This window comes from Myiozetetes cayanensis, unplaced genomic scaffold (genome assembly GCF_022539395.1).
Source record: "Myiozetetes cayanensis isolate MyiCay16 unplaced genomic scaffold, myiCay2020 scf30, whole genome shotgun sequence".
Lineage (NCBI taxonomy): Eukaryota > Metazoa > Chordata > Aves > Passeriformes > Tyrannidae > Myiozetetes > Myiozetetes cayanensis.
Window position 1 is genome coordinate 4221436 of NW_026087522.1, and position 26074 is coordinate 4247509.

The following is a 26074-nucleotide window of genomic DNA, read 5'->3' on the forward strand; positions in this document are numbered from 1 at the left end:
GTGGTGGGAAAACATCAGTGAGGAGTGAGGGAATCATGGAATCCCAGAATGGTTTGGGTTGGAAAAGACCTTAAAGCCCATTTCATTCCAATCCCAAAACGGGCAGGGACACCTTCCACGAGCTCAGGTTGCTCCAAGCCCCATCCAACCTGGCCTTGGATGCTTCCAGGGATCCAGGGGAAGCCACAGCTTCTCTGGGCAACCTGTGCCAGGGCCTCACCACCCTCACAGCCAAGAATTCCTTCCCAATATCCCATCTAACCCTGCCCTCTGGTAGTAGGAAGCCATTCCCCCTTGTCCTGTCCCTCCAGGCCCTTCTAAACAGTCTCTCTCCATCTTCCTTGTCAGCTGCCTTCAGGTACTGGAAGGCCACAATCAGGTCACCCCAAAGCCTTCTCTTCTCCAGGCTGAACAATCCCAATTCTTTCAGCTTTTCCTCATAGGAGAGAATCCTGCCTAACATTTCTTCCTTAGAAAAGTAAAACTCCTCGTGGAGTTGTTATAGGAGAGGTTGGAAGGGGCTGGAATCCTGGGAAGCTGCAGGTTTGTTTGGAAGAGAGCAGAGGTTCTCCAGCACAAGGTGCCTTGTGTCCTACCCATGATTCTGCTCCTGAGAAGGGATATTAAATCCCTAACACACCTTCATCAAGGGAAAAGACAGTGAGTAACAGCCTGAAAACCACTGGGCACACAGACAGACTTCCCAGAGAGGAGTGAAGGCCCCAAACACAGCAGCACTAATATAGAGATTTTATTTCGACTGTATTGAGTTGTACAGCACATTTCGTTTGTCACAATGCCATCGAACTGATTGGAGAGTTTTTTTGGCCAGCACATTGTGATGCTGAAAACTCACGAGAGCTAAAAGCAGTTTGGACTAATGGCCTGGACAGCAGGGCCAGGAGTACCTAGTTCTGGCTTCCTTATTGCTTGCAGTCATTCCAACACGTGCAAAACAGGAGCAAATCCAGTTTCTTCTGCCGGCCCAAATGGTCACGCTCCCATGTCTGGCAATGACTGCAAGGTACAAGGCAGGGGAGAATCTGAAGCGAGGAGCCTTCTCTTCCCAAAGCCGTGTCGGTTGTTCCCAGTATGGAAAAGAAGCAGAGTCCAAGTAAAGTACAGGGTCTTCAGAGGGTGAGCTTCGCTTGCGCGTCGGGATTCACCAAACCAGAGGCTGACACGTCCAAGTGCAGGAAAGGGTCGTTATTCCGTTCCCTCTGATGGAGATGGTAAATCGTTACCAAAAAAATCTGGGAGGTCACAACAGCGTTAAGTCCTTCACCTTGCTGGCAGACCAATGTCCTCACAGGTCCTCCCTGCCACATACCAAGCCTCAGCTCCTGAGGTGCACAATGTACTGGCAAGAAAACCTGCATTTCTGCAGAGAAACGCCCTATTTTCAAACTCTTCTTCCTCACTAACATCCTTGCAGAGGAGGCAGGATGGATGCTCCCCGAGGGATCTAGAGGTTACAAGCCCACTGAGGCCCACTTTCTAAACCTTTCTTCCTTTCTAAACCCAGTTCCTTGTCCTTAAAGATGAGTTGGGATTCCTGCTCTCAAATTCAAAGGAGAAGCAGAGAGGCAATTACAAGTTGGCAACTCTGAACTTTGACCACTGTACAGGAGAGACGAAAAAAGAAGTCAAATTCAAGAGGCATTTTAGGTAGCGCTGGGGCAAGTCAGAGAGATTGTTTCCACCACTGAACAGATGCCACACGTCATGGTTATCACTGTAGCTTGGCTGTACACCCTAAAGTGAAAAGCACAGACCGTAGTGTCTACGTCAGCCAGTCCTTCCCCACCCCTGTTTTGGTATCGATGCTTCATTCTCCCTTCTTCGGGTTACATTAAGTGCACAGAAATATATAGCAGCATTTGGACTGAAACCCTCACATACACCAGACAGCACATTCCAGGAGGTAAAACAACACATTATGGCCTATACCCTCAAGGTATCAAGTTTTCAGGATCAAGAGCAGTAGGAAGTGGAGAGCTGAGGGCAGAAAAGGGGAGGAGGAGCAACACAGGAACACGAGTTCTGTTTCCATGCCAGGAGAGGATCAGGGTGCCATTCCTGTGTTAGCACCAGGCTGTGACACGACCGCAGACAAAGCAGACGGGCAGAGCAGAAGTGAAAAGCCAATCTCCCACCTCCCCACAGCGTGGGGGGCAGGGGCAAAGTCCAAAGTGCGCCCACCGATCCCAGCGGAGCCCCAAAACGGGCACGACCCGCTCGGCCCCCCTCGCAGCCAGAATGAATTTCTCTTCAACGCCCAAGAGAAAATCAATCAGTGATGGCTCACGAGTCTTGTTCACCAAGCTGATCGCAAATCACGCTCATGGAAAGAGAATCTGCAGATCTGCTCCAGGCTGAGGCCCTTCCGACGCCCGCGGGCCCACCGGGAGCCTTGCCCCTCTTCCTTCTCGTACAGCAGCCTGCCTTTGGAGGGGGAGGTGGTTCTAAACATGCCTTTCTATTGCTTTGGGGGGGCTTTGCACAGGCAAGAGCTGTGAAAACGTTGCTTTCCAGCCCACAAAAGGAAGAGGTTGCGACCCCCTCTCGGCCCTGGGTCGTCAGGACTGCAACGCACGGGCCCACCGGTTCGGAGTGGGGACACACCCCGTCCTCTCTGATCTGAGCTCCTCTGCTCCAGCCTGGCAGTGAGGCTGCTGCAGACAGTGCATTCGAGCTTGGTGTTCAAGTGTTGCACCAAAGGCCTTCACAGTTACCCTGGAGGCAGAGTCACCCTTCAAACCCACGAGAGAAAAGGCTGGGCTTTGACAGGTCCCTTGTCTGGCATTCAGCTGGAAGCTGTGGCAATGGGTTTCTTCAGATGTTGGCTCATGAGCTCCCTGGCACGAGACACTTGGATGTGGTCATAACAGGAGTTACAAACGAGGACAGGGTCATACAACTGCTGATCAGGGATGGGCAGCTTCAGATGGCAGCAATTAGCACAGAACACGTTGCCACAGTTCCTGTCAAGGAGCAAGAAAACCAGTGAGAAGAGAGCTGGGAACACCACAGCAGAACTTGCACAGAGGGCCCAGGGTGGGGTGAAGCTTTGGCCTGACTGAGGATTTGTAAATGTGTTTCTTATACTGTGGTCTGCCATGCAAGCAAACTGCTAGAGCAGAGAGGCACCCATGGGCATTGCTGCTCAGGAGAGGGATCAAAGGCCTTGGAAAAACAGAAACAAGAAACACGAAGAATGGAAATCTGCAGGGAACTGATGAGGCCTGACACAGAACAGAAAGACCTAAAACCTTCTGCTGGGAGCTGGAGGGAGCAGAGATGGCAGAGGAGCGTTTTGTGGGCGCCAGGCCGAGGAGGGGAGCAGAGCCAGAGCGCTGGGGTTGTTTACCTGCAGTGGTGCCTCCGCTTGGCCAGCCAGAACTCACAGTCGCAGTTAAAGCAGTGCGAGGCCATGTGGTCCGGAACCCATCGCGTCACCTGCGGAGACACCAAGTCAGCTCCCAGTCTGGGACCCCCCAGCCACAGCTCTGCACAGCCCCAGGGTGGCTTTGGGACACCAGCAGCCAGAGGATAAGGAGCCGGGTGGCTGCTCTCTGCCTCGCTCTGCTGCTGTACCCACCCTCATCAGCTGCAAAGGAACATTCCCTCCCGCTGCATCCCAGCTCCGCAGTGGGGCACGTACCTCAGTCTCCTTCTTATCCACAGGCTCCCAGCTCGCTTCTGACAAACAGTCCTCACTGTGGTCAGAACAGAAATCCTCCGTGTCGCTGCCATCCGACTCCTTCAAACATGTCTGCAAAACGAGACCAGCTCACCAACCCCATCCACTCCAGGGCAACTCCATCCAACCCCATCCACTCCACACCTGGGTGGCTCCAGGGTACCCCAAATCAAGAGGTGAAGCCTCCATCGGTGTGTAGGAGCTTGGCCCTCAAGCAGCAGAGATACCTCTGCATGGCAAGAGGAGACAGGCATGGGAGGGGAACAGGGCTGGGGAAACACAGGAACAACCTCACCCACCCCCTCCCGAGGGGCTGTGGGTGGAGGGGGCAGCGTGAGGGGCCAGTACTCACAAAGTCATCCTCGTAGTCCATGGGGGGCTCCGCTGGGGGGGCGCAGAAGTGGCGGATGTCCAGGCGCAGCTGCAGCTCCCGCACCTGCCGGCGCAGCTGCTCCACCTCCTGCTTGTAGCTGGCCTCGATCTGCCGCAGCCGGTGCTGGATCACGTCCGTGGGGAAGGGCAGCCCGTCGTCATCCAGGTACACAGGAGGCACAGGAGAGGGGCATTTTGGCGGCATGTGCTTGGGACCGGAGGTTTGCTTGAGGTGGCAGGGCAGCCACGAACGGCTGGGCTTCCCGAAGTGTGTGCCCACGTGGCCAGCGCAGGCCGAGGGCTTCCCGCCTTCCCTGGCAGGCCACGGGCCGCTGAGGCACAGGCCCGGGGCACGCAGGGGTTTGCTGCTCAACCTCCTGCTGCAGCAGCCATAGGAGAGGAGGTGTCTGGGGGCAGCCTCCCCATTGGGGAGCGATGTCACCATGCCTTGAAAACTGTCCCAGTTGGACCCCAGGAAGGAGAACTCGCTGCTTTGGCTCTGGGAGATGGGCTTGCGCCATTGCTCCAGCGGGACCCTGCCCAGCCGGCCGGGCTCCTCGCAGGGCACGCTCCGCCCACCCTCAGCTCTGCCCTTGTCTGCAGCTGGGCAGGGGATGCCCGGAGCAGGGCCTGGCATGTCCTGGGAAGGGGCACCTGGTGCCAGGGACTCCTGGCTGGGAATGTCTTGGCGGGTTGTGGTTCTCTTGGGGCAGCCTCCTCCGCTGGACACGGTGCCAGCAGCCTTCAAAGGCTCCTGGGGATGGGTTTCTAACTGCTTTCCAGAACCAGTAGAAACCTTGTCAACGTTTTCCTGTCCAGAAGGATTTGGAGCTGGTCCTGTGCCATCCAGTTCCACTGTGTGTGTTCCCTTTCCTGCCTCCACAGGGACACTGCTGGCTGGCACAGCAGCCCTGCTGCCCGGCTGCCTGCTCTGCCCCTCCTGCTCAGCACGGCTGCTGCCTTGCAGGGGTGGGTTCTCCTCCTTCTCCTCCACCTGCCGTGCCTCCCCTGTGGCCACCACAGCACTGTCAGCCCCCTCGGTGGCAGCATGTCGGGCTTCCAGGCCCACCCGGACCTCCTGGCAGTGGTTGTTCAGGTTGGGATCACTGGATGTGCGGGTCAGCGGGCTGCTGGAGTCACAGGCCGAGAGCAGGTCATCCACAGATCGTGTCTTTGGTAATCTAGAACCCAAAAGCAAAGCAAATCTCACAACAAACCCCCCCGAAACTTCCCCAGTTTCAGTGAAACCTGAGATGAGGGAAGGGAAATGTTCCAAATAATCACAGCTCATGGGCAGGGGCGGTGCAGCTGCATGAGCCAAAATGCACAACGCTGCAGTGTGGCCTCTGCTGTCTGCCTCTGAGGTGCAGCAGGGAGCTGCACACCTCCTTCTCCAGGTGGCTGGCACACTGCTCTCGCTCCCACAGGGAACATGAGCACAGGTCAACCCGAGGAACTACAAGGAGGGAGGGAAGGTTTGTGGATAGGCAGCAAGCTGGGCCTGGAGCTTTAGGCTCTTACCTGTCCAAACACCTGCCGCTGAACTCCTGGCTCTGAGACCCGGGGGGCATGTAGATGTCCATGTCCTCCTGTCCCAGAGGATGTGGTGAGGAGGCCGGGAGGTACACGGCTGTCCAGAGGTGCAGCGCGCGCACGTGGCACACGGGGTGGAGCACCTGCGACAACCGCCTCGGTCAGACACGAGCGTGAAAGGAAACCCCTCCAGACCCTCCCTGGGGCCTGGCAGGGGGAAGAACCTGGGCCAGGAGTTGTACTGACCTGCTCAGAGCCTGGCATGTAGAGAAGGTTGTGGAAGTTCTTGTTGCCGGCCCGCAGGAGGGACCACACGGAGCAGGTGCGCTTGTAGATGTTGTGCATCTCCCGCTCGCAGGGGCTGTTCCCCAGGAAGGTCCCGTAGAGGCAGGAATATGTGTGCTGCACCAGCTTCACCTGGGGTATGGAAGGGACAACATCAGGAAATGGGGCCTGCTGTCCACAGGGGACATGTCTTCCTCTCCTCTGGGATGGCTCATGCACTGCCTACCCCACTGGTGACCCCACTGCTGTCCTCGCTTCCACACAAAGCAGGACAGGGACAGTACAGGGATCACCTGGATTGAAGTGAAAGCAACACTCAACTGACACCAAACCCATCCCTCTATAACCCTCACCTGCAATTATTTGATAAGGCAGAGATTAATTTTTCCCTAATTTATTGTTTTGAAATGTTTCAGACTTATACAGCTCTCAGATATGCAAATCAAACCAGTGGTTTGATCAGTGCTGGCATCTGAATTCCCTGGGCTGGAAAGAGACCTGAAGAAGGGATTCAGGGAAACCTAAATCTAAACCCTTTAGCATGGGCATGTTCATGGGGGAAGGATTTTTAAATAAAAGAGGAGAGATTTAGATCAGATGTTAGGGAGAAATTCTCCCCGTGAGGGTGGGGAGGCCCTGGCACAGGCTGCCCAGAGAAGCTGTGGCTGCCCCTTCCCTGGAAGTGTCCAAGGCCAAGGTTGGACGGGGCTTAGAACATGGCAGGGGAGTTGAAACAAGATGATGTTTAAGGACCCTTTCAACCCACATTCTGGGATTCTACAATCACTGAACAATCGCCTGGGTTCTGCAGATTTGTTTTCTTTCAACCCCAACACTGTTAAAACATCATGACCTTCCCTCTGCCTCTGCTCACATCTGGGATAAAGACACGTTTGCATGTGCAGTTCTTACCAAAAAAGCTTCATTAAATTCAAACAGGCAGGGAAATTGCTTCAGAAGCTGATGAACAGCATCCAGCCACTGGAGAAAAACCGGGCACTGCTCGTTCTGATCTTCCACCTTCTCCTGGTGCCCACAGCGATCCCCAAACTTGTGCCCAAAATCCAGCCAGTCTGACTCAACCAGCACCTGGAAACCCTGTGAGTAAAAGAGAAAAACGACTGCAGAGACTTTGCTGAGGGCACATAGCAGGACAAGGCAAGGCTCATCCACCAGGAAACTCAGGATTGGGAAGAGCTGGGAAGGAGGCTGCAGCAGTGGCTGGTTTGGGAGCAAAGCTCCCTGAGTGTCAGGGGTTTCCAGACACAAAGTAACAGTTGTTATTTCTATCCAATAACCAGCTTGGAGAACTAAGAGTAGGGAAGTAGCTGAACCTTGAGCACAAGATGTTATTTCCCACAGCACTTCCCCAGGCTGGGCAGAGCAGTGAGGAACAGTTCACCCGAAACAGGCAGGAAGAGAACAGGGAAAACCCAACACCCACAACAGCAGCTTGGAAATGCCATTAAACCCATTCCCAAACGTGACCCTGCTCCTTTCCACGGGGACTCTGAGCCAGAAGCTGCCTTTGAGCAGACATGAACTGCAGCAGAGCACAGTCTTACCTCCATGGTCCTGTAGTAAGGGTCCAGGAGAATCTTTGCCAGTGCCACAATCTGCGGGGTCCTGTCCCAGCCGTCAGAGCAGTGAACCAGCACTGGACGCCCTTCCCTGTCAACAGCACTGGAGACCAGCACTGCTGCCTTCAGCATCACAGACAGGTGCTGCAGCCACTTGGTGCTCTCCAGGGCTGAAAGCCAGCTGGAAGAGGGAAAAAAAAAAAAAAAAAAAAAAAAAAAAAGGTTGTTTAGTTCTCCCATGAAAAAAAAAATAATCAAATCTATCTTCGGTCCTTTTGGAATCCTCAGTGGAAATCAGTCTTTTCTATAACACGTCCCAGAGGAGCCAGGCAGCCTGGGAAGAAGGACAAAGAATTCAATCCCTAATTCAATTTTTCTAAAACACAGCCATCTTTTAGAAACCCTTCAGGGGACACACAGAACCAAGTGGCACCAAGGCAGTGCCGCAATCCCTCTCGGATTAATGGATCAAAATGAGCAGCATTCAGGCACTGTGAGCACTTTCCTATCCCTCCATTTTTGGGCATAGAGACCTCGGAGAGGAAAACAGAGAAAGGAAGGAAAAAACCCCCCAGAACGTTGACAGATATGGCAACATCAAAGTCAGCTAGAGAACAGTCACTCACTTGCTGGGGTCTGGCACCTGACTGCAGACAGCACGGAGATACTGGAAACTGTTCCGGATGGAGTGGATGTTGGCCATGCCCATGAACACGACTTCACAGTTGGGGTAATACTCTGACATGAGAGACAGGAACATTCAGAGACAGCCACAGCAGTTACAGAATATTCTGAGTGGGAAAGGACCTGAAAGGATCATCAAGTCCAACTCTGCTGCCACCACAGCAATTGCCTCCACACCCTCAGTGCAGCTGTCCCCTCACACACCATTTCTGGTCTTCATGGAGTCACTAAGGTTGGGAAAGACCTCCAAGATCAAGTCCAACTGTTCCCCCAGCACTGCCAAGGCCATCCCTAACCCATGTCCCCAAGTGCCACATCCAGACATCTGTTAAATCCCTCCAGGGATGGGGACTCCACCACTGCCCTGGGCAGCTGTGCCAGGGCTGGACAACCCTTTGGGTGAAGAAATTTTCCCAGTAATGGTTATTAGCACAACTTAAGGCTGTTTCCTCTGGTCCCAACCCTTGTTCCCTGGGAGCAGAGTCCAACCTCCCTCCAGTTCCCCCCTCCTGTCAGGGAGTTGCAGAGCCAGAAGGTCCTCCCTGAGCCTCCTTTTCTCCAGGCTGAGCCCCCCCAGCTCCCTCAGCTGCTCCTGCTGCTCCAGCCCCTTCCCAGCTCTGTTCCCTTCCCTGCCCATGATCCAGTCCCTCAATGTCTTTCTTGCAGTGAGGGACCCAGAACTGACCCCAGGATTCAAGATGTCTCAGCAGTGCCAGTACCAGGGGACAGTCACTGCCCTGGTCCTGCTGCCACACCATGGCTGGGACAGCCCAGGTGCCTTTGGCCTCTTGCCCACCTGGGCACACCTGGGCTCATGTTCCACTGCTGCCAACCAGCACCTCCAGGTCCTTTCCCAGCTTTCCAGTCCCTCTGCCCCAGGCCTGGAGTGTTCATGGGGTTGTTGTGACCCAAGTGCAGAACAGGGAGCTTGGCCCTGTTGAACTTCCTACTGTTGGCCTTGACCTATTGATCCAGCCCTTCCAGATCCCTCTGTGGGAACATAATCCCAGAGGCCAGGTACCAAAATGCTGACCCGACCCCCAGCTGTGCTCTAGGACCCACCACAAGGCAGGTGCAAGAGGAAGGTGCTGTGGGATGTGCTCGGTACCTTCACACTCGCAGCCGCCTCCCTTGGCTCTGTTGGCCACGGCCGCGGTGTAGGACCTGGCGTCGAGGATCAGCAGCTTCTGAGGAGTGCCCGCGTTCTCCACGCCCGAACACGCCGTCAGGGACGAGTCTGCTGGGACAGACACGGGCTGAGCTCCTGATCCCTCCCTCCCTCCCTCCCTCCCACAGCCACCCCGAGCGATCCCAGGGACACACAGCACAACAGGGCCCCCAGGTTGCCCACCCAGCCAAAGGCGGAGCTCGCGGTGGGAGCAGCGCGGGGTGTTGGGAGCTCTGATCCCCCCGTTTGGGAGCGTGTGGGAGCAGTGTGGGGGTGCTGGGAGCTCTGATCCCCCCGTTTGGGAGCGTGTGGGAGCAGTGTGGGCGTTGGGAGCTCTGATCCCCCCATTTGGGAGCGTGTGGGAGCAGCGTGGGGGTGTTGGGAGCTCTGATCCCCCCGTTTGGGAGCAGTGTGGGGGTGCTGGGAGCTCTGATCCCCCCGTTTGGGAGCGTGTGGGAGCGCGGGAGGGCGGGGCCGCCTCACCGAAGTCGGCGTCGGAGGCCTCGCTGCCGTCGCTGCTCCCGGCGTGCGGCGCCGCGCCGGCCGCCTTGGCCCCGGGGTTCAAGGCACAGGCTTTGGCGATGGACGTCACCAGGTACTCGTCGTCGGCGTTGCGCCAGCCCCACCAGCTGATCTCGGGCTGGCTGCACCGCGCGATCACCGCCCCGTTGCGCACGTGTCTGCGGGGGAAGGGGAGACTGAGGAACCCTCCGGAGAGGGAAGGGAACACCCAGGAAATGTGCCCCATGGACAGCCAGCACCTGAGCGACCTCCTGGCTGCAGCTGCTTTGTCTGCTGTGCTGACTCTGAGGGGCAGAGGAGGGGCAGGACTGAGCTCTGCTCTGGGGGGACCAGGGACAGCCCCCAGGGAATGGCTGGAGCTGTGTCAGGGCAGGCTCAGGGTGGATCTCAGCGAAAGGTTCTTCCCCCAGAGGGTGGTTGGCACTGAACAGGCTCCCCAGGGCAGTGGGCACAGCCCCAAGGCTGCCAGAGCTGCAGGAGGGTTTGGATGATCCTCTGGGGCACAGGGGGGGACTCTTGGGGCTGGGCCTGTGCAGGGCTGAGGGTTGGACTCCAGGATCCTTGGGGGTCCCTCCCAACTCAGCACATTCTGGGATTCTGTGTGACTCTTGCACCGAGTGCTGAAACAGGGCAGGGAATCTCAAATAACCATTATTCATGACTACAGCACTGACAGAGGCCACACTAGCCTTGCATTTTTATTTAAAATAATAGAGAATCATAGAATCATTACGGTTGGAAAAGATCTCCCAAGATCATCAAGTCCAACCTTCAACTTATGGATAGAAATATATACTATATAATATATACTATGTAATCTATAAATATATAAAATATAAAATACATATTATTATATATAAATAGGTATTTATATATTAAACCAGAGAGAAGAACTTTAAATTATTATGGTTGTACTTTGGGAAAATAATAACTATTCTACAGAATCACAGCATGTGCTGAGCTGGAAGGGACCCACGAGGATCAGAATCCAACCCTTAGCCTTGCACAGAACCAGCCCTAAGAGTCCCACCAGTCATTCCACAAGATCCCAGAATGGTTTGGGTTGGAAGGGACCTTAAAGATCATTTTGTTCCTCTCCCTGCCATGGGCTGGGACACCTTCCACGTTATTTAATGCTGTTTTGCTCTCCCCTTCTCTTTTTCCTCCCTTAAATTATGGACTGGTTGTTAAACCATTTCACTTATCACCTGTATGTTGGAAAGATGAGCTCACTCGGCATCAGACTGGGGAGTTTCTGGGTGGAGGCCTGAGCTGGTGTTTATCAACAACCCCTAAATGTGAACCCTACCCTGGCTGTTGCTTATTGACGCCTCCCTGGAGGCCTGAAGTAGGAATAGGTTCATTTTTCACAGCAACACACTGGTCAAGTCACCCACAAATGGCCTGGAAAGGGAAGGGACCATGAAGTGACAAAGATGCTGGTGACAGAGAATGACCCAGGAGACTCTGTGGCTGCCTGGAAAAAGTTGCAAATGCTCTCACATGATAAAAACAGAGGCTGAAATTTAGTATTAATAAGTGAAGAATATTTACAGATGATCAAAACATAACCCCAGTTATGACATGGAGCAGTTCAGTGCAAACCAGCAGATAAAAATCTCAAAGGCTTGGAAGTCACCAGGGAGCTCTGAAAAAGCCTTGTTGCTCAAGAGAAGCAGAAAGGTTAAGATTGTGGTAACAGTTTTTGGGAAATGAATATGACAGAAAGCATCATGGCTTCACATCTTAACCCATCTTAAAACGACACAAATATTTCACTAATCCATCTCAAAAAGGATCATATCATACTCAAACTTCCAGAGAAGGCAGAGGTACAGAAGAGCTTCACTTTAGGACCAACTTAAGCAGGACACAACCACCCACCATGAGAGAAGGGCAAGAATGGAAGAGAAGTATAAAAGGTCATAAAAGACAAAAAAAGGTGAGTTTGGAAGATTAGTCTTGTTTTCCCCTGAGAGAAACACAAGCAAGCACTGGAGGGGTCATGCCATACCTTTCAGAAAAACAAGTGGTTTTTGGACAATGCCCAAAACAAAGAATGGACTCACTGCCACAGTGCAGTGTGGAAGAACAAACTGTTCCAAAATACATTCCAAAATTCTTGGTGGCAGGCCCACCAAGTGACCAGGACACACAGTCACCCATTCTCCTGAATGGGTGTAGGAAATCTAAGATCCCAGCTGCTCCAAAGATGCCCCAGGAAAGAACACCTGTATCCCTGTCCCATTTGTTGCCCTGCCCATCCCACCACCCTTCCTGCAGCATCTCTCTGAAGATCACAGAATCATGGAATGGTGTGCTGCAAGGGAACTTAAATATCATCCAATTCCATCCCCTGCCATGGGCAGGGACACCTTCCACTAGCCCAGGTTGCTCCAAGCTGGCCTTGGACACTTCCAGGGCTGGGGCAGCCACAGCTTCTCTGGGCAACCTGTGCCAGGGTCTCACCAGCCTCCCAGGGAACTATTTCTTCTCAGTATAACTATTTCTTCCCATCTAACCCTGCTCTCTGTCAGTTTATGTAGTTTCCTGAATGACATCTCACAGATAATAGTGATGAAGACTTTAAACTTCCACAGAAAGAATATTCACATTTGGCCAAGTTGAAACACTGTGGGGTCCTTTGCTTTCGGTGCCGTTTTGTTTCACGAGGTGACTCGAGAGCAGTCACTCCCAGGAGATCTATTCCTGCCTTCAGGATCACTCAGGGATGGATAACACAGGCAGCAGCAAAGGCTTTGTTTATACTAGTAAATGTACCAGAGCCAAGGTGTGGACTTAAGCACCGGGCTGTGATCTCCAAGCCTGTTTGTGAGCCACCCACAGTCCCCGGCCTGTGCCAACCAGCACTTTCCCAGACAGCGCCTCAGCACGTTTTGGGAAAGGCAGGTGCCATGCCAGGGACTGCTCCCAGCAGGCTGTTTGGATGCAAGGACATTGTTTTGGGAGGGAAGGCACAGGAGGGCAGCCGTGTGGGGCAGCCGGATCCAGGCAATGCTGTGACAGCACCAGAGTCGCGTTAAACTCGGAAAACTTGGGAGCACAAACCTCTGAGCACTCCCAAAGCAGCTGGGGACTTTCAAGGGACACAGTGACCTGCCAAAAACACGAGGAAATGTGGCAGCACTGATGAGTGTGAAGCCACCAGCGAGCACAAAGTACAGCAGGTGCCAGTGGAGGAACCAGAACCACAGCTGAGCTTGCCATGGGCTCCCCAGCACAGGGCAGCACCCACAGCCCGACTCTGCCTTCTCCTGCACATCTCCCCACAGGAAGCATTTCAGGGCCTTTCCTACTTGGGATTTTTGGGGAGATTTCCCTCAAAGGAAAAAGCTCCTATCTTGAAACTGGAATGGCAGAAGGTGCTGGAATGTGTTAACTTAACGTGGAGTAAGTTATTCTTTAGGGACTTCAGCTTAGTTTTAATGACTCAAGACCCTTTCAACATCCAAAGCTGGAGTATGAAGTGCCTTTGTAGTTTATCAGTTGAGCTTTTCCTCCCAGATTCATTCCAAGCACAAGGCTAGAGCACATCTGATACTGTCAGCACATGCCATGGAAGCCACAACAATCATCCCGAATGGATTAATTAATATCTGGTCTAGTGGAAGGTGGTGGGGTGGTTGGAAGTAGATTATCTTTAAGGTACATTCCAAGCCAAACCATTCCATGATTCTGTGATCTCCCAAGCCCTCTCTCTGTTATTTCCCCGCCATGGGAGTGCTCATCCACAACACAGAGAGCAGCTTGGCTTAAAACACAAGAAAGAGTTTGGAGAGGGTTTACTGAGCTGAGCTTAAAGGTTCCCAACTGAGCTGCGTGTGTGCAAGTGCTTCCATTTCCCAGATCTCTGGGTTAAACTCCCACCTCACTGTGGCATGATCTGAAACTGTGGCATGATCTGAAATTCTGTAAAACTGTGGCATGATCTGAAATTCTGACACGATCTGAGTGCCCGAGAGCTCCAGCCCTGGGGCTGGAGCAGTGCCCACTGTTCCACCCGCTGCCTCCCTGGCAGCCAGGGCACCACAGGCACAGGTGATGCCAAGTGTTGGGATCTCTCTCCTGCTGCCACAGTCCCAAGGTCTCCTCAAGGTGGCTGTGCAGACAGAGCCGTGCTGAGCAGAGGCTGCCATGCCGTGCCCGTCTGCCTCTGCACTCAGCTAAATAATTAATTGCATCCTCTGCCTTGATTTAGAAGTGGACTGTGCCCAGAGGCTCCTGCATCGCTCCTGTGCATCTCACTGAGGGCTGAGATGGAGACCTGAATTTCTGTTTTGCCTAAATTGGACTTTTTCAAAGAAATCTGATGATGTGGAACCTTTGGTGGCATGTTTTACAGATGTGACTGTCACACAGAGAGTTCAGCCTTGCCCTCCAAAAGCTCTGAGGTCTATCCAACAGTCCCTGGGATGCAGGATTCAGTCTGTCCTGAACTCCAAGTGAGGAGGAGGAGCTGAGTGTGAGGCTTTTCCTTTCTTCCCCTTCCACACAGCACAAGGCACTGCAGAAACAGCCACGGCCCTCACAGACCCTCCTGGACAAAACACTTCAATCTTGAGGGCAAATGCTAAAAAAAGTGCAGGAAAATGCGAGACATACGGGCAAGCACTTGTCCCATCTTGTCACCTCCCCCGTCAGCATCTTCTAATCTGATCCCAGGCTGCAAAGGGTTGCAGCTCAGCCTGTAAATTACTGGGTACCATTACAGAGATATAAAGCAAGGAACAAAATAATTGTTGGAGTAGGAAAAAGACACGGCTTTGCCCTCGGGTGGGGAGGCACACTGGGACAGGCTCCAGAGCCAGGCCATTTTTAGCAAAAGGAATCACAAATACAATTAACTTCTTAGCTGACGTGGCTCCATGGAGGGACAGGCTCCCTGAGATAAGCTCTGCTCATTCTTACTCTGCTGCACCACTGAGTTCTAGAAGCAACACACGGTGTTTTGCCAGCATTTAACAAGCCATGAGACGCGAAGATGCAGAGTTAAGGCATCCGTAAATTCACTGAGCTTGTTTCCTGACTTTTGTACTTTCCTTCGCTGTGCAGCTGTGATATTTAAAAGTTTTTTTCTATTGGGATTTGGTGGCTGCTAACACAGAGTCTAAGGCTAGAAATCATAATGTAAATTTTACACCAGGCACAACTGGCTGGGTGCCCCTTTCCAACAGCCTCCCGTTGGCTTCAAACACATCAGTCTCCCAGGAGACAAGTTTAATGAGGAACCACCCCCTACCCTGCAGAGCTCTGCTCCACTGGCCTGGCCTCCTACATCCCACTCTATGGATTATTTCGGGAAGGTTGGCCAGGGAATATTTCATAGAATCATGGAATATCCTGAGCTGGAAGGGACCCACAAGGATCACCAAGTCCAACTCCCAGCCCTGCACAGACACCCCAACAATCCCACCCTGTGCCTCAGAGTGTTGTCCAAACCCTCCTGGAGCTCTGGCAGCCTTGGGGCTGTGCCCACTGCCCTGGGGAGCCTGTTCAGTGCCAACCACCCTCTGGGGGAAGAACCTTTTCCTCACATTCTCAGGTAGGAGGCAAAAGGAACCCCCAGCTCTGGCTGTCACCGCTTGCTCCTGAGCCCCAAGGAGCTCTGCTCACCTGGCTGCCCAACCCTGTGCAGGCCCACGTGGGTTTGGGGGAGAGCACAGCTTTGGGTTTGCATTTACCTGTAAACCACCACAGGGATCCTTTTCCATGACCTGAATGAAGCCACGTTCTCCAGCTCCTTATCAGTGATCCAGACGGGGACCAGCAGCTTCTGGGGATAACTGGAACAAAGCCTGGAGAAGGAGAAAGCACAAAGGCAAGATGAGGACTAGGCACTCAAAAATCTGCCCCAGAGCAGCTCACCTTTCCCCAAACTCAGCATGCAGGACTTTGGCTCTTCATCTCTGACTCACTACAGTGTCAACGTGTAAGAAGTGACCCAAAAAATGCTGTGAGGGACTGAGACGACTTCTTCTCACCTCAGGCTGCACCTCTGGGCCTGTACTAAGTGTCCCAGTACTTCCCAAGGGTGAACATCCTCTGGATTGAAGAATGTGGGTTCAGAAGGGTTTAGTGGAACAGTCAGTAATTTCTGTGGGGCTTTGGGTTTTCTTGCAGCAGGTGCAAACCCAGGTACACACAGAGCTTCTGGTAAATGATGACTGCCACCCTGCAGAACACAGGTCACCTTGACACATTTCTCTGTGAGGAAGGCACAGCTCTGTCCAAGGCCAGGCTGGAGCAATCTGGTCTAGTGGAAGGTGTCCCTGCCCAGGGCAGGGGATGGGATGAGATGAGCATTAAGGTCCCTTTCCAACCCAAACCATTCTGGGATTCTATGAAGCACACACAAATTTCCAGGAGTGCAGGGGGAGCTTCCTTGCTACTGCAGGTCCTGCCCTGCCCCTGCTGCTCTCAGCACAGGCTGAGGGCAGGCTCAGACACAGCAGTGCCTGGAAGCTGGACCAGCTGAGCCCCCACGACACAGGTGGGTACATGGCAAGGAACATCAAAGAGCAGCTCCAGCTCTAGGCTATAACCCACATCATTCAGCAGGAATGTTTCAGGGCAGATGGGGAGCAGGGTGAAACGGGTGAAAACATCCAGCCAGCAAGCTCCAGAGGGTGGGCTGGTGTTCCTGAGCCCAGGATATCCCAGCTGATGGCAAAAGGCATGATATAGTATTCATTAGTTTGTGATGCTAGTGAAAAACTGCCTGCCACGGTGCAAAAAGGCACTTCACAGTGTCTAGACAGCTCCTCTGAGAGCCCCAGGCAGAAAGCAAGGCTGGTAAAGGGATAAAAACAACAGGGTGAGGAATCTAGGAAGCAAAATTAAAGATGTCAGGTAAGAAGGTGAAGAGCAGGACGTCTGTGGTAGGATGTCTAGGCTTGGACATCTCTGAAATGCCTCAGATTCCACGTGTAAAGTTGGACAGGAAATTAGAGAAGCACCGGAGCATGACTGAGGATGCAGGAATGTGGAAAGGGATAGCACCTGGTGAGGTCTGCAGGGACTTCTGGAACAGATGAGTCTATACAAGAATGGGTTTCATTGAAATGCAAACAGAATCGGTGCCCTGGTGCCTCAAATGAAACATTAAGGGTGATGTGTTACACCAAACTGGGCAGAGGCAGGCCAGGAGAGGCTCGGGAGCATTCCAAGAGTTAAGGCACTAAAACTTAGGAAAACAGTAAGACAGAAATCAATAAAATTCAGGTAATGAAACAGGACAGCCTTAAAAAGTTCAGCCAAATTTAAGCAGGGTGCACAGAAACAGACAATGAGGTCAAGACAAACAGACGTGCTTCTAGGCTAGAATTCCCAAAAAACATCACAGAGGAAGTGAAAAGCCAGGATAAGTAACTACGCTGGCTTAACAGTATCTTATAAACTTGACCAGGTGTTTCTTGGTGCTCCCAGACAAATTATACAGAAGTCCCCGAATTCCCTTATTTTGGGCCTAAACTGCTGCAAAGTAGAATAACTGAAAAATCACTTTGTCCCAGCATTTACCACTCAGTAGGTTTAACAATACTTTCAGAGGGGATAATGATCCCTTGATTGTAAAAATGAAAAGGGTGAGGGGGAGCTGACAGATATGGTGGTTATTTAAATATAGAAATATAAGATTGTTTAGGATATAGGATATATTCCACTATAGGATTGGAAAAGACCTCAAAGATCAATGAGGTCAGCACCAACACCGTGTTCACCACTAATCCATGTCCTCAAGTGCTACATCCATACATTTTGAACATTTCCAGGGATGGGAAGTTTACTACCTCCCTGGGCAGCCTGTTCCAGTGTGTGACAGTCCTTTCCATGAAGAATTTTCCCCCAGTTTCCAACCTAAACCTCCCCTGGTGCAACCTGAGGCTGTTTCCTCTCATCCTGTCCCTTGTTCCCTGGGAGCAGAGCCTGATCCCCCCCAGCTCCCCACTCCTGTCAGGGAGTTGTGGAGAGAGAGAAGATCCCCCCTGAGCCTCCTTTTCTCCAGGTTGAGCCCCCCCCAGCTCCTCTCCCTCAGACTCCTGCTCCAAACCCATTTTTCAGCACAAAGGGAGCCCTAGAGGGAACCACCTGTGGTGGAGTGGCCTGGAACACTCTGGGACCACACTGAGCCCGACCACTGAGGGAAACATCCTTGGAACTGAGAGGTTTGATGGCTCAAAAAGGGCTGAAACAACACAGCCACACAGATTGGCACCTGTGGACCAGGAGCATCTTTTGACCACAAAGATAACTATGAGAGAAATCACAGAATCATGGAATATCCCGAGTTGGAAGGGACCCACAAGGATAGAATCCAACTCCTGGCTGGGCACAGGACATCCCAATAATGCCACCATGTGCCTCAGAGCCTTGTTCAAGCTCTTCCTTCACACGTTTATCACTAATAGTCCTCACAGAATTATTATTGCTCACATGCTCCTGCAGCAAATCCAATCAAGGACACTGATTATCACATTTCCAGTGGTATGGACAGTATTAAAATTTATAGAGAATTGCAACAAAATAAGACAAAATATGAATGAAGAGCAGTCCCAGAAACAAGCAGGAAACACCAGCTGGGTAAAGCAGCAACACAGAATTCCAGGCAGCTTTTTCCTCATAAAGTCAAAAACAAATAAAACCACCACTGTAAAAAGATGGAACCTGAAAACAAGCATCAACAGTGGTGGAAAATGTTTTAGGTTTTGGGTTTTTTTCCCTTTTTGAAGGAACTACATGTGTACCAAACCCACCTAAGGCTGCCATGAAACAACTCCTGCCTCGGACAGCCTGGGTGCACCAGATGGGGAACGTTGGAATGATCCCATTTCCCTGGGTGTACAGATCCCTGGAGATGTGGGAGCCAGGGAGAGCCCGTGTAATAATTTTATTATCACTGTACACTTTTATCAGGACCGAAGGAGTGGTTGTTATAAGCTTGTATTGCTCTCATTTTATGATGGCTGTCTCCAGGAAGAAGATAATAGTTCCCAGATAAGGACATTTCGGAACAGACTTGAAAGACAAGGAACAAAGCCATTGCCTTGGAGTATCCTGTCTTTAACAACACTGTTTTGCCAATGCAGGGAAATAAAAGATAAAAGGACTATAAACAGTTAAAAAGTAACCTGATCCCTGTGAATAGAGGCAGGTGGTTATGATCAAAAGCCAAGGCAGGATTTAAAGACACACTCCCCCAGCAGCAAGAGAGAACTGGTTTAAGTTGCACAAGGCAATTACACCACCCTTGAGATCCCAGGATGTCTGCAGGAAGCTGGGACCTGCCAGGATCCCCAGGGAGGAACTCAGGCAGGTGGAGGGAAGCAAAGCCAGGCTTGCTGAGGTTTGTTTCAAAGTCCTCTCTTCCCTGGTTGGGTTGGAAATCAAACACCTGCCTTCAGAGAAGTTGGTAATGGCTGTGGATTACTGGCTGGGAAGTGAAGCACAGATGGTCGATGGAAGTTGAGCTTTGTGAAATGGTCAGAGGGAACCACACCCCAAAATTTAGCAGGGGAGAAAGCCTGACTGCTCTCAAAGTTGTGCAGAGACTCTACCCAGGGCAGGGACCCTCCAAAGCCAAGTAGTTCAGGATAACAAGTTTTATTTGACATCCTTGGAGAAACAGCGTAAATGCAAAGTCATGTGGCCGGTTCCAAAGCAATGATGTGGTCAGTGGGGACAAAGGGGAAACTGTAAATCACCACCCAAATCTCTGCATTCTTAAGGCAGAGAGATCAGGCAGCAAACTGCAAAAGTCCACTGGCATTTCCCCAGTCCAGTGTCTCCAAGGCAATCCCAAAGAAACCTGGAACTGTCCAGTCCACAGGTGATAGGGATGCCTTTCCTGGCTGAGCCAGAGAGGAAAGACTGAGGGATACCAGTGGTTTCAAGAAAAGGATTACAGGGAATGCACAAATGAATATGTCCATCAAAGCTTCATAAAATCCTGTTGGCTTAATGCCACCTGCTGCAAAGAGAGGAGCAGTGCTTCTCCAAGAGTCCTGTGCTCCTCCAGCAGTAGAAGACAGGCTGGAAACACTGATGTGGTGGTGGGAAAGACCTTCTAGGGATCCCCACTGCAACTGCCTGCTCACCTGCAACACACTGAGATGTGAAACACCTTAATGATGGAGAAACCCCTCTCCCCTGGGGATCTGCCCCAACCCAGCACCACATCCTGGGGAATGGCTTTATTTTTCCTCTCATGTCCACTCCGAGCCTCCCCATCTGCACTTTGTGGCTGTTGGTCCTTGCTCTGTCATGTGCCCTGTCCAGCAGTTGGAGGCAGATCACCCCTCCTGCTCCTCCTGCTCCAACTGAACGAGCCTTGCTCATTCCCAGATTCCTGAGCATCCCAACAGCTCTCCCCTGGCTCACTCCCAGCTCCTCACAAGGCTGAACAGCTGCCCCAGTGGATGAGAACTGTTTTGTCACGTCACAGAACAACCGACCAGAAAGACAAACCCATGATGGACGGATCCTCCAGACTCCCAAATGTCTTCCAGGAGGAATTAGAGCCACATCATTATAAACCACCTGAGTCAGCAGTTACCCTCCCTGCCTAGCTCTGACATTTGGGCTGTTTTCCTTCTGCAATTCCACGATGTGAAAGGCGGAAAGAAAAGGGATCTGGCTCAGACAATGAACAGCCTGAGGGTTGTCGAGGCCAGGAAGGAGGATTAGCTGGAGTTTGACTCACCCACTGCTCTGCACAAGGATGAGGAAGGGAAAGTAAGGGAAGAGGGGAGAGGGGAGAGCCTGGTGGTGAAACACTCACTTGTAATTGTTGTTGATGTCAGAGACGCGCCAGACGTTCTGCAAGTCAAAGCCCATCCTCACGAGCTCCATCTCAAAGCGGTACCTCACGTGGTCTCCTGCAGAGCAGAGCACAGGGATTTACTGACAGCACCGAGGGGATCTGAACATGTTCGTGGCAACCATTCCAGGCTGGAGAGAATCCCACGCTGCTTGGGGTTGGGAGGGACATTAAAGATCATACAGTTCCAACCCCCGGCTCTGAACAGGGACACCTTCCACTAGCACAGGTTGCTCCAAACAGGCCTTGGACACTTCCCAGGGATCCAGGGGCAGCCACAGCTTCTCTGGGCAACCTGTGCCAGGGCCCCACCACTCTCTGATTAAAGAATTTCTTCTAAATATCCCTCTGGCAGTTTAAAGTCACTCCCCCTTTTCCTGTCACTCTTTGCCAACATAAAAAGTCCCTCTCCTCCTGTTATAAGCCCCTTTAGCCACTGGAAGGGGCTCTAAGATCACCTGTTCTCCAGGCTAAACACCCCCAGCTCTCCCAGCCTGTCTCCAGAGCAGAGGGGCTCCAGCCCTTGGAGCATGTCCATGGCAAGGAGAAACTCCAGGGCAGCTGGATGGCAGCAGGGACGGTGCTTCACAAGCCAAAAAGACTCATCCCTCAAAGGGGTTCCTCTGTTTATTTTGTCAAGTCAGATCACCTTTCGTCTCAGAGCACAGAGCAGGATGGGAACAGCCTCCCCACGTCACTGTGGGAGTGTGGGGAGTTAATTTAATCCACTGTTGCCCTTCTGCCAGTGACAGCTTCCAAAGTGGCCTTTGGGAATCCCACGGCCAGGAGTGCTGAGCACCCACCCCAGGCAGTTCCTTCCTCCAGACTGCTCTCAGACACTGACTCAGGGTTTGCTCTCTTATGTTTTAGCCTCACCTCACAAATTCTGGCTGCCTTTGTTGCTCCAGTGTCAAACCCTGCTAATAAATAAATACTGCAAAGCTCTTTGCCTCAGTCATACCCTGCAGTAACAACTTCCACAGGTGAGTTTATTTATACTAGAGAATACTGTTTTCCCTAAAGGAAAGACAGCAAGTATCTCCCAACTGCTGGTGTTTGGGGCATGATAAGGACACAGAATTTACCTTTTCTCTACCAGCTTATTTTTGGTATCTCTTTGAGCTCTACTATTGAATCTCATCCCTCTATCCCAGCCTGTTTGGACATTTCACTCAGGCTACTGCTGCTCTCCTGTAGGATCAGCACATTTTTGAAGCCTAAACCCAGGTTTCTCACCCATTTCAATCCCTTTTTGAACAGCTTAATCATGAATAAGACAAAGCAGCTGCAAGGGAACTTTTTGTTCCCAGAGAAGGGAAACTCCCAATCCACACGAGGGCACCAGCACAGCTCTGGTGTTCTCTTTATGGATTCAAAGATTTTATGTGTGCCTGTGTAAGGATGAGCCAGAGCTCTCCACAGACCTGATCCTGGGAATGTCACAGCATTTCTGGGTGTTGGAGAAGAGATGCAGATGGGCTCATATTAATTAGGCTGCCTCAAAGCTGATAATGTTTACAGGGCTGCCTGAGCTCTCAATCATCATGGTGAGAGAGCTAAAGCATGGGATGTTTTCTTCCTTCACAAGGAGAAAGGAAAAAGCTGCTTCTGTGGTGCTGGCTCAGAATGTTCCTTATTATATTTACAACTATAATTCTTCTTACTGTGCTTGTTCTCCTGCAGCATCCAGCCATCAGCTGGCCTCGGGATGAGCCAGCAAGGTGAATTTGGGCTATGGCTGCAGCAGAGCTCAAGACACAGCCAGACAGGGCTTGTGAACAGCAAAACTGCACTGCAGTGGTCGTGGGCAGAGGAGCAGGGAGGGGACAGGCAGGAGCTCACCGGGACGGCAGAGATGTGCATGTTGATCCTCCTCATCCACGCAGACTCCCAAGCACCAGGCGTGGTAGGCAAACGCAAACAGGTCCTCAGGCTTGGCAGGGCGGGCGATGGCTCGGGTCAGCCTCTTCAGCCACTCCTGGCACTGCTTGAAGGTGGAAAAATGGCACCTGCAGGCACAAAGGCGAATCCCCCTCAGTGGGGACATTCACCTGTGGCTGTGGGACAGCTCAGTTCCAACGGCAGCACAGAGGGAGACAGCAGAGCTGGTCAGGGCCCGCAGCAGCACCCGCCCCACGGCACTACAGCGGATACCTGATCACTTTGGAGTCCTTGCAGACGATGTGAAGCTGGAACATATCCCGACACTCCACACTTTCCATCATCCTCAAAGGCACCTGTGGGAGAGGGGCAGATGCAGGGCATGACAAGGCACAGCACGACAGCGGCCCCAGCAGCCCTGCCCGCGGGCCCCTCACGCTCAGTCACGGCTCCGGCAGCAATCACGAGCTGCCACCGGGAGCTACAAACCCACTCCCAGGGCTCTGGAGCTTCATGACTCAGCGTGCAGCTCCTTCCATGATAACTACTCTGATTCCTGCTCTGTCCCTGGGTAATCTCCCACCTGGGGCCAGTTACTGACTCCAAGCACAGGTAACTGAGCAGAACAGCAGCTGCAGTAAGAGGTGGCAAGTCGAGGCAGTGAGAGAAAGCCTCAGGCTCCCACTGTCTGACTGTGGGTTGGTGAGAAGTCTCATTAAAACTGGCCTGCAAGAGACCTCAAAAGCCTTAAAACCACCAAGGTTGAAGCTTGAATTTAAAGAGAACACAGCAAAGGAAAGACCTAATTAGTATCCAGAAGAAAACCCCATCCTCACGCCTCAGTACAGCAGCAGAACAGCAACTGCACGCCCAGAGGCAGCATCAGGCCTGGCATCCTTTGAGAGGCACCTTCCCATGCCACAGCCCCCTGAAAAGGGTCATTCCCACCCCTCCCTGCTCTGAAACCCTGAGAGAGGTGACGGTTCAGGCAGATCCAGGCTCACATTGATCACGGAATCCTTGAATTTGATGTGCAGGCGGTAGTTGGAGATGGCGATCACGGCGTCGTTGGCATGGCCCAGGTACTCCACCCCCTCACCCTGCAACACAGTGAATGGCACCTGCAAGGGAGACAGCACGGGGTCAGTACCCACACACAGGCAGCACACAGCCCAGCCCCAGGAAAGGGGAGCCTTGTGCACTGGAATTCCCAGAGCCGCTCTTCCCACTGCCTCTGCAGTGCACCTCCCATGGGAAACCATTCCCAGCAACGTGCTCCTCGTGCCCTGGGAGCTGTCTGCAGCATGGAACAGCACTGGGACCCACTGCCCAGCCCCACACATGGATCTGCTTCCCAAGGATGCCTCCAGAGCACCTCCTGAAGGATCACGCTTATGAAGGAGAGGTGTGAGCACACACACTGCACAACTGGCAGTGAGGGTGGGCAATGGAATCTTCCAACCTTAATGATTCTGTGATGGATCAGAATTCCCTGCCCCAGGGCAGTGTCACCTATGTGATCCTGCACCACTTAAATGATCATCACTGTAAGACTCACCACCACTCACCACCCAGGTAAGCAAATGAACCAAAGCTGTGCCTGGTTTCTGCTAACCAGGCAGAGGGAATCTCTCTGTATAGTTATTTATATGACTGAGGAAGCTTGTCCTGCTTAAACCACAACAAAGCTTCACTAAGGTTACCTGGATTTGATTTTTTTTTGGTTAAATATCTAGATAATCAAGCGTCTCTGTGTTCCTCCTCATCAGTCTGGACATGTCGTACCTATTTTTAAAATGTGGGATCCTGGCAGACAGTCAAGTTTGACTTTCCTTATATTAAAAAAATGAAGGCAGAACAGCCTAAAATTCACCAGGGCCCTTTGTCCTTAGCTAATCAGGCTCCTCCTGTTCCCTGAATGCCACCTACACCAGGTGATGTCGGCAACCAATTATGCAAAAAATGTCACGACGATTTATCATTTCAGCCAGAGCTGGAACCCGCCAGACAGGGCAGCTGATGGTACAATTCATTACACTGTAATTAGTGCAAGTCAGACCACCTTCTCTTTATTTCTAGCTTGTTTCTATGGGTATGTGCTGTCTAAAAACCTGAATTTCCTGGATTTCAGACTTCAAGTGGTAACTGTACAAACAACTTCTCCTTTCTTTGTACAAAAATAACCACCTTAGACTGGCATGTGTCCGAACACCCTTTAAAGGTATTAATTATTTGCCATGAAGAGAATATCCTCTCTTTATTTCTGCAGTTTATTTCTGCATGCTTGCCAGAGCTGTTTTTAGCTGGCATGTGTTTCTTCTGCTTACGTGGCTCTTTCACACAGCACCAGAAGGGAGACAGATTAGAAAGGGATGGAAAGGCTGTAAGAACTGACAGAGGGAAATCCTGGAATAAACCGGCAGGTGCCTGAATACAGCTTGTTATCAAGCCACTGGCATCCTCCTGGAATCACAGAATTAGTTGTGCAATGGTTTGGGTTGGGAGGGACCTTAGAGCTCATTTTGTTCTAAGCCCCTGCCATGGGCAGGGACACCTTCCACCAGCCCAGGTTGCTCCAAGCCCTGTCCAACCTGGCCTTGGACACTTCACTTTATATTCAAATAACAATTTACTGAAGGGAAATCACCCTTGGGAGGGGTGATTTATGGTCCTCCACACAGAAGACTTAAAGCAGAGCCTGTTCTTCTCCAGGAGCCTCGGCTCAGAGTCATTTCACCCCCAAAGGCCTCAGACCTGCAGCCTTGAGCCCAACAACTCCTCAGCCCGTGCTTGCTCCTTCAAGCCAACTCCTCTCAGTCCTTGCTTTGCCCAGCACCTTTTGCCAAGGCAATGCTGATCCCAGAGCAACCTCAGACACTGCAGCAGCAGCGGGAACAAGGTGAGCCTGGCTCCAGCCCCAGGAGGAGGACGATGAGCACTGGATGATGCCAAAGGAAGCACCAAACCCCAGAGGGCTGTGCTCCTGCCCTTGCTGCACAGCAGCAAAGCACCCAGGGCTCTTCCAAGGGCTTTTTGCAGCAGGAGGCTGGCACCATATGGAGGTGTCTCCTTCCAGCCACTCTGCAGCAGGAAAATGCCAGGAGCAACGTGTACCAGGGCCAGAGCAGGCAGTGCAGTCGCTGCACCGAGCACGGCCCCACTCTGACAGTACAGAATATTCTGAGTTGGAAGGGACCTACAAGGATCATCAAGTCCAACACCTGAGCAAATAGCCCACACTGAACCTGCAACCTTGGTACTATTAGCACCATGCTCTAATCAACTGAGCTAATCCCCTGTCCCAGGGAACATCTCCCTGCTGCAGAGACACACAGGCAGCAGCACGTTCCTTGCTGCCAGCACGGGCAAGGACAGGGAATACCCAGCCTGGCTGTGCATTGCATCATGCTCCAGCCACGTTTCCCAGAGGCAGGAGGTGCTGTACACATGCTGGTAGGGCTGGGAAGGCAGGGATGGTGCATTTGGAACGACTGGTAGCACATGGAAGGACT

At 52.2% G+C, this 26074-nt stretch overlaps 1 protein-coding gene across 2 annotated transcripts in view; it reads right to left on the reverse strand.

Moving 5' to 3' along the window:
• Positions 1-738: 738 nt before the first annotated feature.
• The window catches only part of MTMR4 (myotubularin related protein 4), a 56370-nt gene continuing 31034 nt past the window's right edge, over positions 739-26074 (reverse strand). For both annotated transcript variants that reach the window (XM_050325964.1, XM_050325962.1), the window contains 16 exons: positions 23567-23683; positions 22836-22918; positions 22524-22690; positions 20643-20739; positions 15550-15663; positions 9809-10005; positions 9266-9394; positions 8100-8211; positions 7459-7654; positions 6806-6991; positions 5855-6025; positions 5597-5751; positions 4056-5256; positions 3665-3775; positions 3371-3459; positions 739-2984 (listed from right to left, as the gene is read on the reverse strand). In XM_050325964.1, the coding sequence (XP_050181921.1) occupies positions 2807-2984; positions 3371-3459; positions 3665-3775; positions 4056-5256; positions 5597-5751; positions 5855-6025; positions 6806-6991; positions 7459-7654; positions 8100-8211; positions 9266-9394; positions 9809-10005; positions 15550-15663; positions 20643-20739; positions 22524-22690; positions 22836-22918; positions 23567-23683 (3303 nt within the window). In that variant the 3' untranslated portion in view covers positions 739-2806. The remainder of the gene's footprint in view (positions 2985-3370; positions 3460-3664; positions 3776-4055; positions 5257-5596; positions 5752-5854; positions 6026-6805; positions 6992-7458; positions 7655-8099; positions 8212-9265; positions 9395-9808; positions 10006-15549; positions 15664-20642; positions 20740-22523; positions 22691-22835; positions 22919-23566; positions 23684-26074) is intronic.